The sequence below is a fragment of the Diceros bicornis genome, chromosome 39 (genome assembly GCF_020826845.1).
Source record: "Diceros bicornis minor isolate mBicDic1 chromosome 39, mDicBic1.mat.cur, whole genome shotgun sequence".
NCBI classification, from domain to species: Eukaryota; Metazoa; Chordata; class Mammalia; order Perissodactyla; family Rhinocerotidae; genus Diceros; species Diceros bicornis.
Genome location: NC_080778.1, coordinates 4,322,086 through 4,339,850, shown reverse-complemented (window position 1 = coordinate 4,339,850; position 17,765 = coordinate 4,322,086). Strand labels below are relative to the sequence as shown.

The 17,765-nt window shown below is 42.9% G+C and overlaps 1 protein-coding gene across 4 annotated transcripts in view; it reads left to right on the top strand.

Moving 5' to 3' along the window:
- The window catches only part of CEP43 (centrosomal protein 43), a 30,939-nt gene extending 25,169 nt beyond the window's left edge, over positions 1–5,770 (top strand). For all 4 annotated transcript variants that reach the window (XM_058534006.1, XM_058534004.1, XM_058534003.1 and 1 more), the window contains 3 exons: positions 3,318–3,357; positions 4,118–4,214; positions 5,511–5,770. In XM_058534006.1, the coding sequence (XP_058389989.1) occupies positions 3,318–3,357; positions 4,118–4,214; positions 5,511–5,585 (212 nt within the window). In that variant the 3' untranslated portion in view covers positions 5,586–5,770. The remainder of the gene's footprint in view (positions 1–3,317; positions 3,358–4,117; positions 4,215–5,510) is intronic.
- The last annotated feature ends 11,995 nt before the right edge of the window (positions 5,771–17,765 follow it).

The window sequence follows — 17,765 nt, the reverse complement described above, 5'->3', positions numbered from 1 at the left end:
CCACATCCGGAGATGCTCTGCCCTCCACACCTCGACAGCTGTCCCGTCCCACTGCGTTCTGGCTTTGTTTGTGTCTCACCTTTGCAGTGTTGTACTCTGGGTTGCCAAGCCATTTAGCTTCTCTGACTGCTCTGTTCTCTGTCAAAGTGAGGGTGTCCCCAGTCTGGTTTTGAGGAGGAGCTGCTGAGAATTCTTGGTGAGGGGAGGGGGTTCTCCTGCCTCAGAAGTTGCTGGTGCAGTGGGACAGTGGTCTGCTGGTGCAGTGGGACAGTGGTCTGCTGCTTCACTCCACTCTAGTGGTGACTCGGATGTACCTGGGGCTGGGACGTTTGTTGGTTATACCGGTGAGACTTACCAGTTCACGAGCTGAAGGTTTGGTCACTTAGATGTTAGGATTCCATATAAATAAGCATTTTTATTTAGTTTTGTTTCATGGCATTGAAACAGTATTATTTTCTGTTTGTTTTTTTATTTTCGTTGTAATACACAATATTCTCAGTACTTTGGGTAATATATAAGTGTTAGTGGACTAGCCTAGGATAATAATGAAGCTAGTGATATGTGCCTGGCACTGTACCACAAAACTGGTGTATTGAATTCATATCTTATGAGGTAGGTTTTATTATTAGCTCCATTTTCACAGATGAAGAACCTAGGTGAAGTAGGTTGCCTAAGATCGTACCACTTTTAGAATCCTGATATACCAACAAAGAGCCCTAACCACTGGATTTTACTGCCTAGACATTATTCAGACATTATTTAAATATCATTTCAATGGAAAAATAAATTCTGAGTTCCAAAGAAACAACTTACAAGTAAAGCTTTAGAGCACAACTTGCTTTGCATGTTTAAAGCGTGGGTTGGCTAACGTTTTCTGTAAAGGCCCAATAGTAGATATTCTAGACTCCGTAGGCCACATGTGGTCTCTGTCACATATTCTTTTTTGTTTTCTTAAAATCCTTGAGAAAATGTAAAAGACATTCTTAGCTCTCAGGTTGTACAGAAACAGGTTGCTGGCTGGATTTGGGCTGCGAGCCAAGCTTACCTGTAGTTCCCTAGTTCTCTATAGACCTAGGCAGTCAGGATCTAATGTTGTGTTCCTGCACATCACTCAGTATTTTGTCTCTGAATTGACTGCATATGCCCAAAGGCGGAGAGTCCACTCTCTCTAATCCAAACTGTAGCCCAGCTCCCACTGCCTGAGCTATTTCCACCTCTGCGCTCTGCGCTGGGGTTCACACGGGCACGCTGTGCCTGGATTGGGCGGCTGCCTCACCGTGTAGGAGTGGCTGCTGCTGTGGACTCCCTTGGCACTTGCAGACCAGCTGGTGGTTTGTTTAATCAGAAGGTTCCACTCCTCATTCTCTGCCGTTCTCTGCCTGTGTGCTGTCTTTCAAGCACTGTACACCCCTTAACCTTTGAGGGCATGAGTCATCTGGGCGACGAATGCAGATAGGCTCTTTATTCGAAAGAGGAAGACAATCGGGAAACTTGATGCCCACGTGCTACTTATTGTCAGGGACTCCTGATTCATTGTTTTCTTCATTTTCCAATATTCTTTCCTCCCCTCCCCGTACAGTCCATCCTTCTGTCTCTCTGTCTGATCTGTAGGACACTTGCCTCCCCCCAGTAACCCTAGTCGTCTCTGGCCTGGACATTGCGGTAGCCTTCTTTGTCTTCTCTTCCTTCTTACCTCCCTCAAGCACGTGTCTTCCTGCAGTCGTTGGAGTGTCTGTGGAAAGCAGAAGCCTGTCCTCTTTCCTCCCCTGCCTCCCCACTTTGCGTTTTGGCTAACATCCTGATCATGATCTAGAGGCCCTAAATGGCCTCTGCCAGCCCCTCTGCTCTACACTCCTTTGTCTTCTCCCCACCCTGCCCCACATTCATTATTTGATGATACACTAGCCTCCTCACTATTTTTCAAATCACTGTGCCCTCGCCCATCTCAGGGTCTTTGCGCACGTTTCTGCTTCTTGCAACACACTTTCCCCAATAATTTGTACATCTGATACCTTCTTTAGGTTTCAACTCAGCTGTCACCTCAGAGAGTTCTTCCCAAACACTTGAGCAGCGTCTAGTTTGTTCAACTGTTGGCTGTCCCTTTCCTCCCACTACAGTGTCAGCTCCCTGAGATTAGAGCTACCACCTTTTCCACTGCTGTACCTCAGGGGACCTAGTAGTCGCTCACGTATTTGACAAATGAATAAATTAGTCATGGAATTTTATTGGAAGAGGATCACCTTGTCTGGCTGCCTGGGCAGAACTTGAATTCCCTCAACAATGCCCCTGACAGAGTCCCGTCTGACACTTCGAAGGATCTGAGGGACAGTATGAGTAGCATCTCTGAAGAGCTCGCTGTTGAGCCAGGCTTCCTCTCCGTGCATGGTCTGCGCTCTTCCCCTGGTGGCCACGTGTGATCCATGTGTGTCTGCCACCTGCCAGTCATTCACACTTTGAGGTGCCTCTCCTGGGCCTCTACTTCTTTGCTTTGAGGTTGACAACCCTGTTTCCTCAACTGTTCCTCAGAAGACATGGAGGGAACAAAGGCTAGTTTGTAAGTCTCAGAGGTGTTACTCTGTGGAAGCCCCGTGGTGCCCTTTTAGACACTGTGACACTGCTTCATTAATCAGGCCCCTCCCTTGTGATGTTACCTTTCGTCAAGCACTTACTGTGCACTAAGGTTTGTTAGGCACCTCACATGCATGAATCCTTATGTTAACCCTGTGTTTGGTGTGGGTTTGGCCATACTTTAGAGCTGAGGAAATAGCCAAGAAAAGTTCCCTGAGTCTCCCACAGTCAGAGAGCAAGAGCTTCAGGGCTGGGCCGGCCTGTGAACCCAGCTCTGTCTGACTGGAGATGCTCTCATTGCTCTGCTGTTGCCTCTTCACACCGCGTGATCATTTGTTTAATGTTGTAGCTGTATTGAGTTGAAGAGTCTCAACAGTTCAGAATGGTAACAAGAGAGGGGGTAGGTGTTAACTTGCTTTTGCTAGATCTCACTAATCAAATATTTGTTGTTAATATCAGGTGATATTATAAATGGTAAAAATACAATAGGATTAAGCTTTTGAGTACTTGGAATGAAAGACTAGATATTAACTACATTTTATATTGTATCATAACTTCAAAATAAACTTAGGTAGTTTATTTTGTCATTGGCTTTCATATATGGTAAAAATATTTCTGATATTTGAGACTTTTTTAATGATACAATATAATTCAGTAATATAGATTTTTTTGAAGGAAATGTGTATGTTTGTGGATAAATCATGAAGTGTGTATATATAAACATGTATATCTCTTCTTAAACTTAACAGGGACTGGAGAAGACGATGACTATGCTGATGACTTTAATAGGTAAGAAAAATAGTTGGGCGACAGCTCTATAAATGGTAAACGATTTCTGAACACAGGACAGTATGAGAGAATTACATGGTGCTTATTTTAGTGTATTGGAAGCCACTTGAAAGCATTTAAGTCTTCACTGTGTTGTGGGTGCTCGGTCTGTCCTCCTTCCGTCTCTCTGCTGGGAATCGTCTACATTCAACTTCAAGAACTTGTCCCTCAAATTATTGTTATGATTCAGATGACATTTCTTAATTTTTTTCAGATAAGTTTTTTTATAAACATAAAGACAGTATCATCTATGATTGGCTAATAATTTGGAAGTAATATTGGTGTGGATATGATTAGAAATTTAAATTTTAAATTTCAGTCTAAGAATCTTATATATTTGACAGTTTTTCAATTTTGGAATTGTTTTAATTTTTTACAGAATAATTTACTATACAGCTTTTTTGAGAGATGGCTGTAGTAGAAAATGTAGTAGAAGAAATTTTGAAAATCTGGGTTTGCTTCTTTCTTGCCATTGTGACCATAGTCACCACTACAAACCTCAGTTTTCTCATCTGTGAAATTGACTTGACTGTTCGTAGTACCCTTGCTAGATTATTTTAAGGGTCAAGTGAGATAATATGTATGAAATTAATGATATTTAATATTTTATATTTTATTTAAAGGATTGAAATAAATATTTGAAAGGTGGAAGAATGATAGTTGCTCTCCTTAAATGTTTATATTCAGAGTCTGTATTTCTCTTTTTTTTCCCTGAAATTAGTACCAGCCATTGCTCAGAAAAAAGTGAGCTGAGCATTGGTGAGGAGATCGAGGAGGACTTCTCTGTGAAGATCGATGACATCAACACCAGTGACAAAGTACAGTGTTGAGCATCGCCCGTAGATGCTGTTTGTGCCGATTTGTTGCCTTGATCTACTGTAAAGCTTCAATAATTTACACAGATTAGGAGAAAAACAGTTGAAATTATGAAAAGGTTATGACAGAGTTACCCGGTCCAAATCTAAAAGAATGTCTTTAATGAATATGTAAGATTGTTTTCAGTAGTCGCTTCCTTTGGTAATTGAGTACTTCTGAAATGTCTGTGTATTGTTACTGGGCATCAATTGCTGTGGGTTTAGGTGGGCCACAGTGGGTCAGGACTAGAGTCAGAATCAACCCCTTCAGTGGTGTGGACAGTTAGTGTTGGCAAGAGGTCGTCTTCAGAGAAGACAGGTTACAAAGTTGGCGCTTGAGTAAGAGCACTGTGAGTGGAGGAGCTGAAGCTGAGACTGGAGTGCAGCGTTGTGAGCTCTGAACAGGCAGGTCAGGGCTGGTGCCAGAAACCCACGGGAGACAAGACAGCAAAAACGGTGTCAGGGTATAAAGTTAGGAGTCTATATCGGAGATCCAAATGTGACATTTTTATTATGCAGAGAGCAGAATCTACTTAGATGTGTATTAAACGTGAGATGTAAGGTAGTATGTCAGGATCGCGTGTCAGTGCCCACAGCAAGCTGTATCCCCAGCTGAGGTGAGCCTGCCTTTGAGGTTGGGGTTTCCTACAGCCTGGAGGTGAATGTTGCTTTCCAGAATGAGAAGGGATTCTCCAGATGCTTCAAGTGATTATCACACAGGGAGAAGGCCTTTGAGAAACTCGGCATTTTATAATGAAAACAACACAATCTGAGCCAGCAAAATCTGGGCTTGCCTTCTTATTCTTTTGTGTACTGTGTTTTCCTAGGCAAACTTTAACCTTTGATCCTCAGTTAGTTTATTCGTGAGATGGAAATATTAATGCCTACCTCATAGGATTGTTTTGAAGGTAGTGATAGTATGTAAAGTACCTTCTCTAATTGCTGGCACATCATAGGCTATTTCTCTTACCTTTTTACCTTATGTTACCCTTAAGAGGCCTAAAAATGTTGCTTTAAAGTTACCAAAGAACTACAGAAGATTCTTTTAACAATCAATTTTCTTGTTAATGCAGAGGTCAGCTGTTAGCTCAGCCTTTTGGTATTATCAGATTTCAAAATAAGAAGAAGGTGAGGTAAAGGACTTTGGAATATGAAGCAGTTTGTAGAGTATAATATTTAAATAATAGTAATAGATTTTTAAAATTATTTGACTCTACTTGCATTCTGACACAATTCTTTTCTTTCTTTTGAACAACAAAGCTTGATGACCTCACACAGGACCGAACTGTGTCCCAGCTCAGTGATGTTGCAGATTATCTGGAAGATGTTGCATAGACATGAAAGAAGGAAGTATTCTAATTGACAAAGGACAAAGGACTCTGATTAGTTCCATTTTTTTTTCCAGACAATCATTCTTTGCTGGAATGTCTCCTCCCTATTGGTGCCTTGTGTTTCAAGAAGACTGCAGATATTTTTAAAATTAAAATTTTTAAAATTAACTTTTCATTATACTAAACAAAATACTTCTTAATTGAGCCCATGTGTGGATTCCTAATTTGGTTTAGCTACATGTTTCTCTATGGAAATTATTTGTGCTCAAATTCATTATAAGGAGCGAAGCCGTGAAAATACCAGTATTAAGACCATCCTAAAGGTGTCAATAAAGCTACAGGCTCACACAACTCTGCATGCGTGTGTGGCTTTAGTCATGTGGAGTCAAAGCATAGTTGGTGTTAGGTGGTTCTGCAGATACTTGGCAAATGACCTGGTAAATTTGTAGTACCGAAGCCTATTACGTAAGTTAAATTTGATATGTCAGCTTTATTTTGTATTTCCTTCCATTTGGAAGGTTTGTTAGACCATTAAGGTTATATTAAAATACTCTTCTGTGTGCTACTTAGTTTTGCTTGTTTTAAAGAAATCTAGAGGTGGTTATGACTTAATTTGTGGAATTGTCTCTGACAGCATTTGCAGTCGCCGCCCCTGTGTCCATGTAAGAAGCTTTAGTCACAGGTTCTCTTTGTTATAGTTATAATTTATTATTTGTAAAGATGCCTTGAAACATACTAAATACCAAAATGCATCTGAAACCATTAAGCAGTGCTTTTATGTCAGATCTGTAAGTTGATTATATTAAAATCCAAATTGGACTGTAACAGTAGTAATGGCCTAAGACCATATCCAGTTTGATGAGCTTTATACACTGTACATAGTTTCATTGTAACCTTTTAAAAATTGAGCCAATAATAGAGTTCCAGACAGTCTCAATTACACTGTATCCGTTGTGCTGCTATTTATGTAGGTTACTGACATTGTGATACTGAAGTGTTGAACAATTGGAAGTGAGCATGCGTGTTCATATAAATATAAGTAAAGCTGTGATTATGTGTTAAATTTTGTACCTTTTTATTTCAATTAAATTATGGCTTTTTATTAAGTCACCTTAATTAATAAAAGGAACATATTAGACCTGATTCATTGATATCAGTAAGTGAGCAGACTTCATGGTTTGATTAATGCCAGCTTTTCATTTCATATTAGCCTAAATATTACAGAAATATTTGCTGGGCCCTAAAATGTAAAGAGAAATGATAATGTAAGGATTAAGGTTATGTAATATTAGAATCTGATTTTATCAAATTTAAGTGAAACAGCCATAAGCACCAAGAGGAAGTAGCACAGAAAATGGGCCAGGGCTGCCTGGAAGCGTCCCAGTCATCGGCCCTCAGTTTGTGGGCCACTGTCTCAGGCTCGGTCGTGCTTTTCATGTGTATATGAGTGAACAGCACTGTGTGAAGATGTCATTATTGCTCAAGGTCCCCGTGTGCTTGTTATAAAATGCATCTCCCTGGCTGGCATCTCAGTCCACAGTCACTGTCTGTAAAGATGAGAGTTCTGTTCTGGTGCTCTGGAATCTGTCACATGTGTGGTTCAGTTTTTATAGTCTTTGATAGGAGCTTGATTTCAGTGAAATGATTTGAAAGTATAGCAGGGATAGCTTTTTGAATCTGTGGAAAATCTTTGACCAGTAGTGTCAAAACTTGTCATTTTTCTATTACCTGGAGAATCTGACCTTTTGATAATATCTGGGAGGATGGGGAGAAAAAGGCCAAATATGAAACATCCTTTGTCGTCACTACATACATCTGATTGAATAATTTTAAGTAACTTAAAATTGAGCTATGAGAAAGTTTTGTTTCCGTGTGTTCCTTGACTAGACAGGTTTTGAGTGTGACTAGTGTTTTCTTTTTGTTAAGAAATACATATTGAAATATTAACCCATGAAATACATTTTTATGCTAAAACCTGTATTTTAGGGTGGAGTTTTTCAAATGCTAGTTCTCATTTTATGGACGATAAGAGTGAATAAAAAGCTCACGCCTTTTGTTCTGTGGTGTGTGACAATGACCAAGCGTCAGGTGTGGGACATGGTTCTTGTTCCCTGTCTCACGGTGGCCTGTCTCCAGCCCTCTTCACCCTCTTCTCCTTGCTCCCTGCCCCAGCCCCCCTGAACCAGCACTTGGCACACAGGCCTGTCTGCCCCTTCCAGCTGCCAAGGTGGGTCCTGTGCTGGGGTGTATTTGGTTCTTTTCCGGATTGCCCTCCCCCAGAACTGTGCCCAGCTGGCCTGTTTCTGTCCTATTCTCAGAGAAGCTCCAGCCTGGAGGTTATGCCCATTTTCCCTCCCACCTTGTCACTGTCACAGCTACCCGTGTATTTTCATCGTCTCTCTCCTCTGTCTGCACTGGGCCTGTGTGTGGTCCATAGCTCCATTGGCATAGGGACTTTTTGACCACTGTATACCGTTGGTACCTAGAACAGCACTGAGCCCTAGGATAGGCTCAGTAAGGGTTCCTGGTGATGTGAAGGGCACTGGCAAGGGGCCTGGGAAGTGTGGTTTCTGCTGGGCAGCTGCCTCCCAAGGACAAGTCCACTCAGTGTTGAGGGGACAGCTGTCCTCACCCTCAATCTGGAGGCCTAGCTTCAAGTCTGAGGGGTGGGCTCATGGCTCAGTAAAGGCCATCTAATGGACACTGGGTCTCTGGCTGCCCTGCCCACCACCAAGGCTAGTTGGAACATTGCTCTTGAAGGAAGTGGACAGTTGTCCTGTCCGTGGCTTGGCGTGAATGCTGACACAGGACAGATGCAGAGCAGGACCCAAGGAGGCTGGGCTGATGACCCTGCTGGACCTGCAGGGAAGGCAGGCGAGGGAAGTCAGCCCTCCTGGAGAAAACGAGCCCCGCCCTTGGGCTGGGTGGGATCCCCACCTGTTCTCTGCCCTTGCACACTGACCCAGCCCTGCCCTCTTGACATAGTCTTTACTTGACATAGTCTTTACGCCCTTCTAGGAAGGGGTGTATTTGGGGAAACCAGTGCCGAGGACATCAGGGAAGCCACATTTACAAATCCTCCATGCCTCTTTCAGAGCTCTGCACGGCCGACCAAGAGGCCCTGCATGTAAGGAGAACAACATGTCACAAAAGGCTGAGATGAACAAACAGAACAGCTTATCTTGGGGGAAACAATTCAGAGAACAAAATAATTTAAAAATAAAAACCTAATTACATTACTAGAGATTTGAGAAAGCTTTTGAACTTAAAAGAGGCTTTTATGGAAAAGGTATAGTGAAAATGATTTTTGAGTAAAAAACTTGGGCTAAGTCATTCAGTACAAGGGCTGAATGATGAGATAACTCAAAAAAGAATTAGTAACCTCAAAGAGAAAGAACTCTGCATGCTTAGCAAAAATGACAAGGATGGAGGCAGAACAGCCAAGAGACAAAAAACGGAAGATTGGTTGAGGACTGCAGCATCTACACATCCAGGACAGAGGTTGCAGGGTTGAAACCAGGGCAGTCAGGTATCAGCAAGGACATCCTTAGGACGTGCTGAGCTGGATGACAGAAAACAAGGCCCGTGGCTAGACACACCTTGGTGAAGTTGGACAATTCTTAGTGTAAAAAAAAAGGCGCTTCCAAGATTACTTGAAGGGAATGAGAATGAGAATTGTCTACCCTGGATGCTAGAAGTAATAGAGCAATGACTACCAACTTAGGAGGAAAAAGTGATTTTTGAACATAGAATTTCTACCCTGCTGAGAAAGGAAGCTTCCTGCCAATCAGAAATGAATCCCAAAGCAAGGTCAGGAGAGTCTGGCGTCTCCCAGGCCAGCGGGCTTACACTGTGTTCCCGCAAGGCAGTGAGAGAGGACCTAGACTCCCTCCCCACCTTCTAGAACATGGCTTTGCCTTTGCCATGACTTTGCCTCGTCTTTGCCTGCCGGCAGAACAGTTCAGTTGTGTGAGATGGGGCCCTGCTTCCCAGAAACAGGAAAGAGAAGACGGGCAGGAGAGCAAGAAGAGAGGCCGAGGGCTTTCATGGGGCCTGAATCTCAGGATGGATTGAGAGGAAAGGGGACAGGTGGGAGCAACAGACACCAGGACAAAGAGGTCCAGACGCCTTCTAAGAGGGTTTTTCTGATATTCTAGCTTGAGGTGTTGGTTGTTTTTGGCAATTTATGCAATCTTCAGATTTGAGGTGAAATTATTTTTTTCCATGAATGTTTAATTTTCAAACACTTATAGTTTCTAAAAAGCCAATTTTGGAGTGTTTTATAAGTTGCCAGACTACTGGATATAGACTTAATCATACTTGTTGTCTTTTAAGTCATTCTTCAATTGTAAAACTGAGTGTTAGCTCTCCTGAAATGAAGATTTTTGATGAATAAGAAGCAGTCACACTAAATATTTTAACCCTCCTTTTTCTGTGTAGCAAAAGTAAAACCAAGGACACAGTATGAATTGCACGGCTTCTAGCTGTGCAGGGGGTCTGCCTCAGGTCTCTAACTCACTGTCGTCTCTCTCAGATTGCTAGCCCTCAGTCTGTTGGCCTGAGCTCTGTTTACCTTACCTGCTCTTTCCTTCCGCTTCCCCTTCACGCCCTCGTCCCCCAGTGCCAGGTGTCTTCACCAGCCCTGCAGCATGTCTCTCCTGGGGGTGACTCCCCCAAGCCCTCCTGCTCCCCGCACAAGGAAGTGGCACCTAATTGTTTCTCTAATTTTTTTTTACATTTTAATGTATACTATTGTGCACAAATATATTAATTACATTTATAGAGGTTAGGTGTATAGGAATGTGAATAACATCCCCCCAACACTTTCATTTATCCTGATTTATTATGGGGCACATTTATTTGACCTACCCCAATTTGTTTAACACACATTTCCAAGAAAATATTCATCAGATTAAAAAGAAAGAAAAAGACTGCCTGTACCTAAAGCTGTAATCATCAAGTTTCTTAAGGAAAATGTATTCCTGGAGTTAAACAACACACTTGTGATTGGAATTTCTCAGCAGAATCTCGAAGTTTGGAACTGCTTCAGCAAATTAACACTCTGTACATTTCAAGAAACATTTGCTGATTGATTATTGTCCAATAAGCCTTCCAAACACGGAGAAGAAGACATGGTCCCGGTCCTGCGATGTGCCACCAGGTCCTTTTTCAGTGAAGGGCTGCCCAGCCCAGCTGCTTGGGAGCTCTGACGGTCCCTCCAAGGACCACCTCAGCTGTAGAGAGCCACATCACCCAAGGTCAACCCCCACCCCTGGTGGCCCTCATCCAGGGACTACAGTGGCTGATCCATGTGGGGGCGTAAAGGCCTGGCCGGCTCAGCCTAAGTCCCAAGGGCCATTCCGGTGTGGAGCACCCTATGGGCTCTGCAGAGGCTGCTGTTGACTTGCCTGGTGACTTCTCCTGCCTCCTCCAACTTCCCTCCTGTCCTACTGCAGGTGTCGGCCCCTAGGGTGCCTCTGAGAAACACCCTGCCTACAAAACTCAGTCTCCAAGAGATGGCTTCCTGGAGAGCCCACTCTGCACCGCCTAGTAACTGGGACTTGGGAAAAGCAACGTCTATGCAACCGTGTGCTGAGGGCTGGAATAGAGTGTGCTGCCCGCCATGCCTCTTAGAAACCTGGCAGAGAGAAAAATGAACCTGGACCTTGTGTGGGGACTGGAAGAGTGTTACGCAAAACAAGAGAGAAGATGTTTGAGGTGATCTTTGAACTTTTTAGTACCCAGGAAAACTGATGGGCTGATGGGATTGGCAGCCTCCTGGATTGGCAGCCTCCTGGAGTCACATGGGATAAGCAAAGGCCCGTTCTAAGAAGGAAGATGTCCCCAAGAAGGAAGTGCGGTGGGGTTGCATGGGTGTAGGAGGCAGGAGCAGAGTGATTGGGTGCACATTGGAAACTACTCCACAGATCAGAATCCTGGATGCCTAACTTACTGGCTGAGTGCTGTTGGGCAAGTTATTTATTATCAGAATTCTCAGTTTCCTCATCTGTAAAAGGGAGAGTAAACCCTTCCTGACCTCACAGGGCTGTTGTATAAAGTAGATAATGCTGTAGAGTGTTTAGCATTGTTCTTGGCAGACAGTAACCACTCAGGAAGTATGAACGATTCTTAGTAAGAAAGTAAGTGTCCTAGTCTTAGTTTTACTTGGATGTTTAGGGAAGGAGAAGAGAGAGTGCCTTGGGCGATCGCTCGGTTTCTGATGAATTTCTCTTCATCTTCCAAGGCCTGATTCAGACGTCACTTCTGCCATCGAGTCTTCTTCACCCCCCTGAGCCACGTCCCGTGTAATGTGTTTCCATGACCTGGTTTGCTCTGGTGTCCCCATCAGTGCTATTGTAACCTGGAGTTCTCGTCATGACTCCATCACCACTTAAGGAAGACTTTGTATATTAACAAAATGAAAACCACCAAACAGTTGCAAAAATCATGGTATGCCATAAAAATTTACATTGAATATGGTTTTAACATCCAAAAATGCGTTGTAATAGGATTGAAAAACAGCCACTCTTGGTGCACTACACACTGAGCTGTCCAGGGATGAGGTTCAAGCCTGAAGTTACATGATGAGCATCTTTATGCAATCCTGCTGCGTCAATCTGTGTGATAAGGATGAGTGATGACACATGAGAAATGGTCCCAACATTAAAAACTAATTGTAACAAAGTACTTTGCAGATTGTACCAAAAATAGTAATTCATGAGTTACATTTTGAATAGAAATAGTGTATAGGCTCTTGCATTATTTGATAATTCAATTAATGGAGAGGAGTTCATCATGTAAACACATTGTAAAAATATTTAAATTAATTACTGATTTGACACAAAATATTGAAAATAAAATAATATGCCATTCATGAGGACACTAATTAAAAACTTAATGAATATCAGTAAAAGATCATTTATATTACTAAATGTTATCAGTCATTGAAAGAAAATTTGAAATGCCATAAATCCTAAAATTGTATGTAAAAAAAAAAACTTGAAAAAGGTTTCCAAAATTTAACAATTCTAAAACTTAAACATTTCTAAAAATGAATTATAAAGATTGATGAAACTCTTAAAATATATCAATAATTGAAAAACCATTTTGATCAATCATTCTAGAGTGAAATTATTTTCTTCTATCTCCATGGAAAGATATTTTAAAAAATCATCCTGGTATGAAGAGGTGATATCAAAAATTATGCCTTTAAAGCAAAGTAGGAAATATGTATTATAAAGATATGTTAGGCAGTTAATAAAAATATTCTATTATTTTCCTACATTTTGTGGTGTTTGTGGTATTTGTCAGATTTTCAGAATTTATAATTTGTTGGGATTTTGTTTCTTATTTGAAATATTTACATTTATAGCTAATTTTTATAAGTAATTTTGTATTCCTTTTCTAAAAGGAGATAATCCCAAAATTTAAGGCTTCAAGCACTACCAAACAAGGCTCTGAGCTATTGAAAAGAAAATAGAGGGGATGGTAAAAATCAGTTTAAATCTATTCTCAAGTAGCATTAGTTGTTGAAAGTATGTGTAGTCTGAAATTTGAGCAGATCCTACACATAAAATAACTTTGAGAAATATTGAAAGTTTCTCTCCTGAAACTCAGATCCTGAGAACCTTTGATGGAAGGGTCTACACCTTACATTATCACCCTCTTCCTCCCTCATCCTCACAAACCTTCGTGCAGTGGGGTACAGCATGCTGCGCTTCATCCGAGAGTGACACGTCTGCTTCTCTCACCGTCTGATGGAAGACCAGCTTCTCTCTGGCATAATGCCTGCCCCAGGGGTGTCACCTTCACAGGCGCAGTCAGCAACCTACTGCATCATAACGTCAAGGTTCTCGGTTGCAAACAACAGACTCAGTTTATCCCTAACTTAGAGAGAAATGGAATTTCTTGGAAAGACACAGGAGAGAGAATCAGGCAGGAACCAGCAAGAACCTAGGAAGATTCGGTAAAGAAAGGATCTGGCGCTGCTGCGGCAGGACACTGGACCTGCTACAGTAGACTCTGGCCGCCATCACTGCTGTGCGACCGCCTGGCCTTCCTTGGGCAGCCCAAGTGCTGAGCCCAGGCCCTCGCCCTGAAGAGGCTGGAAGGAAGGAAGTTCTGGTTTCCTGTGGCTTCAGCAGTGGGCGCTGCCTCCTGTAAAGACTCACATGGTGGAGAATGCTCCCCATGAGATGGACGCAGGTGGAGGAGCATGGTGAGTGGCCACTACAGCCATTCCTCTCAGAACTGTGCCACTGGGGTTTAGTAGATGTCTTGTGGTGGGAGCGTGGTTATAGTTACCATTTACTGAGGGACGATCGTGTGCCTGGAGTGCACTATGCACTTGGTGTGGACTCTTATTTAATCCTAGCCATAACTTGATGAGACAGTAAATCAGTGAGAATAAGCTAGACCATGCTGTGAAATCTCAATGGCTTCACCCAACACAGCTTTATTTTTTTTTCACGTTAAGTCCACTGCAGCCCTGGGCAGCCATTCTCCATATGGTAGGTCAGCCCCCATCCTCCATCCTCCATCCTCCATCCTTCACATGGAGGCTCAGCCCCCAGCCTCAACTCTCCCTGTGAAGACTCAGCCCCCATCCTGCATCCTCCAAGTAATAATGAGTGTTGGTGAGGACGTGGAGAAATCGGAAGCTTCATACATTGTTGGTGGGGATGTAAAACGGTGCAGCTGCTTAGCAATTCCTCAAAAGACCAGATGTAGAGTTACCATATGACTCAGAAACTCCACTTCTATGTATGTACCCAGGAGAAAAGAAAACATATGCCCACACAAAAACTTGTACGTGAATGTTCTTAGCAGTACTATTCATAACAGCAAAAAGTGGAAACAACACAAATGTCAACGTATGAATGGACATATCAAATAAGATATATATCCATACGGTGGACTATTATTTGGCAATAAAAAGAAATGAAGTGTGGATTCATGCTACAACGTGGATGAGCCTTGAAAACATTATGCTAAGTGAAAGAAGCCAGTCACAAAAGAACACATGTTGTAACATTTTGTTCCATTTATGTGAAATGTCCAGAACAGGCAACTCTATAGACACAGGAGGTTGTTGTCTGGGGGGGTGGGGGAAAATGGGAAGGAACAGCTAATGGGTATGAGGCTCTTTTTGGGGTGATGAAAATGTTTCAAAATTGATTGTGGTGATGGTGGCACAGCTCTGTGGATATACTAAAAACTATCGAATTGTACACTTCACATGGGTGAATTGTATGGAGTGTGAACTATGTCTCAATGAAGCTGTTAAAGTAAATATTGGAATGCGGGGCCGGCCCCGTGGCTTAGTGGTTAACTGCGCACGCTCTGCTACTGGCAGCCCGGGTTTGGATCCTGGGCGCGCACCGACGCACCACTTGTCCGGCCATGCTGAGGCCGCGTCCCACATACAGCAACTAGAAGGATGTGCAACTATGACATACGACTATCTACTGGGGCTTTGGGGAGAAAAAGGGAAAAAAAAGAGGAGGATTGGCAATAGATGTTAGCTTAGGGCCAGTCTTCCTCAGCAAAAAGAGGAAGATTGGCATGGATGTTAGCTCAGGGCTGATCTTCCTCAAAAAAAAAAAAAATATTGGAATGTGATATGAGCTGCATTATGGCATGTTCTGGCCTGCAACGCACAGCCCAACCTTCTTCTCTGAGTGTGTGTCTCAGCCATTGCAGCTCATTGCTTGCCAGCTTGTTCTTGGGTGAGTTATGCCCAGTAACTGGGCATGGGACTGTAGGCAGTAAAGAAAATATTTCTGTATTTCTGTGTGGTTAGGGCTTTCTGAACAAATTTTACTGGGACCTGGGACAAAGGACAGGCCTTGGAAGTTACTGAATTGATAGACATTCACCTCTCTCGTGGTGTGTGCTTACATTTCAAAAGGGTTGGGGATGCAGGAGCCATGGAGACACTCCAGGGTCTCTCCTCCTGGAGATGTTTAATTGTATTCCCAAGAGTAAGAACCCAGGATTCTTCCTCTTCTCTTCCTGAGGAGGACTTATTGACATTGGGAAGAGAAGTTTCTTTTCCTCTCTCAGGGGGAGAGAGGAACAATGTGTATATAAGCCCCTGGATTCATATTTTTTGGGTTCCTCACCTACGATACAGACCCCAGAATTGGTAAGGTGATGTCAGTCTGGCCTTCACATCGCCACAGAAGGGAGGAAGAATTAGAGTCAAGGAGATCAATATGGTTATTGCTCTAAGGAATAATCTGTCCCTGCCCCAGGAATCTGTCGATGCAAATAATCCATAATCAATCTATAAATCAAAATTGGGGTGAGTTTATTATATGAGCCAGTTTGAAGAATATAGCTTGGGGCTTCTTTCCCCAAGGAAGGAAGCTGTCTGAAGAAGTGGGCTGCACAGAGTGGTTATACGCCATCTTGGAACAAATTGCATACATCACATGTGACAGGAATGTCTCTTTTACTACTATCACGAGATGCCTTGCTGGCACAGCAGGTCAGTGGTCAGCAGGTCAGTAACTAACCCTTAGTTTCCGGGAAGAAATGCTTATCCTTGAAGAAATGCTGATACGGAGACGGCAACATCCCTATCTTTGAGGGCATCATTCTTGGCTTTGGGACGTTGTAAATGTTTAAAGCAGATGTACAAAGCAAGCTCGACAGGCCACCTCGAGCCTTCTGAAGAAACAAGGCCGGGCTGATTAGTTTTAAGCCAAATGGTGTCCTCAAATACTCCAATATATCTTATTGCTTTTCGTTACTTTATCAAATCCCATGTCTACTTTCAAGACAATACAAATAAATATAGACATTGAAAACTTACCAAGGCCATGCCCATTTCTGCCCACTCTCAGAATTGGTTCTAGGCTGCTGTACAGGCTGATTTGGGTGGCATCTCCGAATGTCTCAGTCTCCTAGTTTGATCTCAAACTTTGTTGATGTCATCACATGCTGTGCCACCTACTGTGATTTCTCACAAACAATTTGGATTACTTCAATTGAATTTAAATAAAGTTTAGGCAACAACGTCTCGTAGCTGTCTATGATCTTTCAAGAAGTTGTACAAGGGTACAGGATGAGTCTGAAGTATGATCTGATGTGTGCGCTGCAAAGCCTCAGAGCGGGAAGCAGAGTGGAAATAGCAAATTGGGAGATGAATTGACTTTTGGAGGCTGGCCCCTTGTTTTCTACATTTCAGTCACATATTGCTACAGAAAAATGAATGTTAATCCACCGACTTCCTAGTGAAGTTTTGAAATGTAACTTTTTCAACAAATTGAAGCCTGAGTAATTTTCTTTGGTTGTACTCTGTATCCATGGAGAAGGGGTCTGTTATATAATCAAGATAAACCATAGTAAACGAACGTTTGAATGGGTACATTGACCCACCCATTACCTTGAAACCAAATGATTATTTAATGAAATCTACATAGTTCCTAGGAAGTCAGTGACCAAAATACTGTGAGCTTTGAGTGCTGAGTCAAAATAGGTGTTGAAATGAGCCTCAGGCAAAAGAATCGGTCAATTTTTGCCCATAAAACATGTGTTTTAGATGAAATCGCAAATAAAATGCATGAATGTGCTTGGCAAATTCGAAGTGGTCTTGTTTGAAAGGAGGAAACCTGGGCCCAGTCAGAATAACAGGGCTCTGGACCCTGCTGTATGACCACCTCTCGGCACGGCCCGCTTCTCTGGACTCTGCCTCTCTCAAGTCAGCTGAGGGTGTTGGCCCCTTGGCTGGTGTGTTCACACGGGCTGGTGGAGCCCAGGCTCTCAGGGGGCCTCGGGGGCTGTGGAGAGGGGACCCGAGCACCATTTTTTCCCCTATAATGTATAATCAAATTCTAAAATTTAAAAACAAGAAATCACCTAAAACAACTGCTTTGGAGGAAGCTCTTGCACTAAGTGCCTCCAGCCCCAACCTTCTAAGACCTTCAGAGCTGCCCATTTCCGTCGTGCATGTAAAGCTGGCGCTGCCTGGAAGGGGTGAGCGCCTGGCAGATGAGAGCAACACTTTGTAAAGAAGGCAGATGAGACCTCTAAGTGATCAAGCAAGTGCCTTCTGAGAGAACATCAGTTTCTGCTGCTCCAGACGGATCCCTCAGGCTCCAAAGACCACAAGCGGGTGCTGTTGGCTGGGGTGGTGGGGCTCAGTCAGGGAGAGTGATAACTGAAGTTATTTAATGTC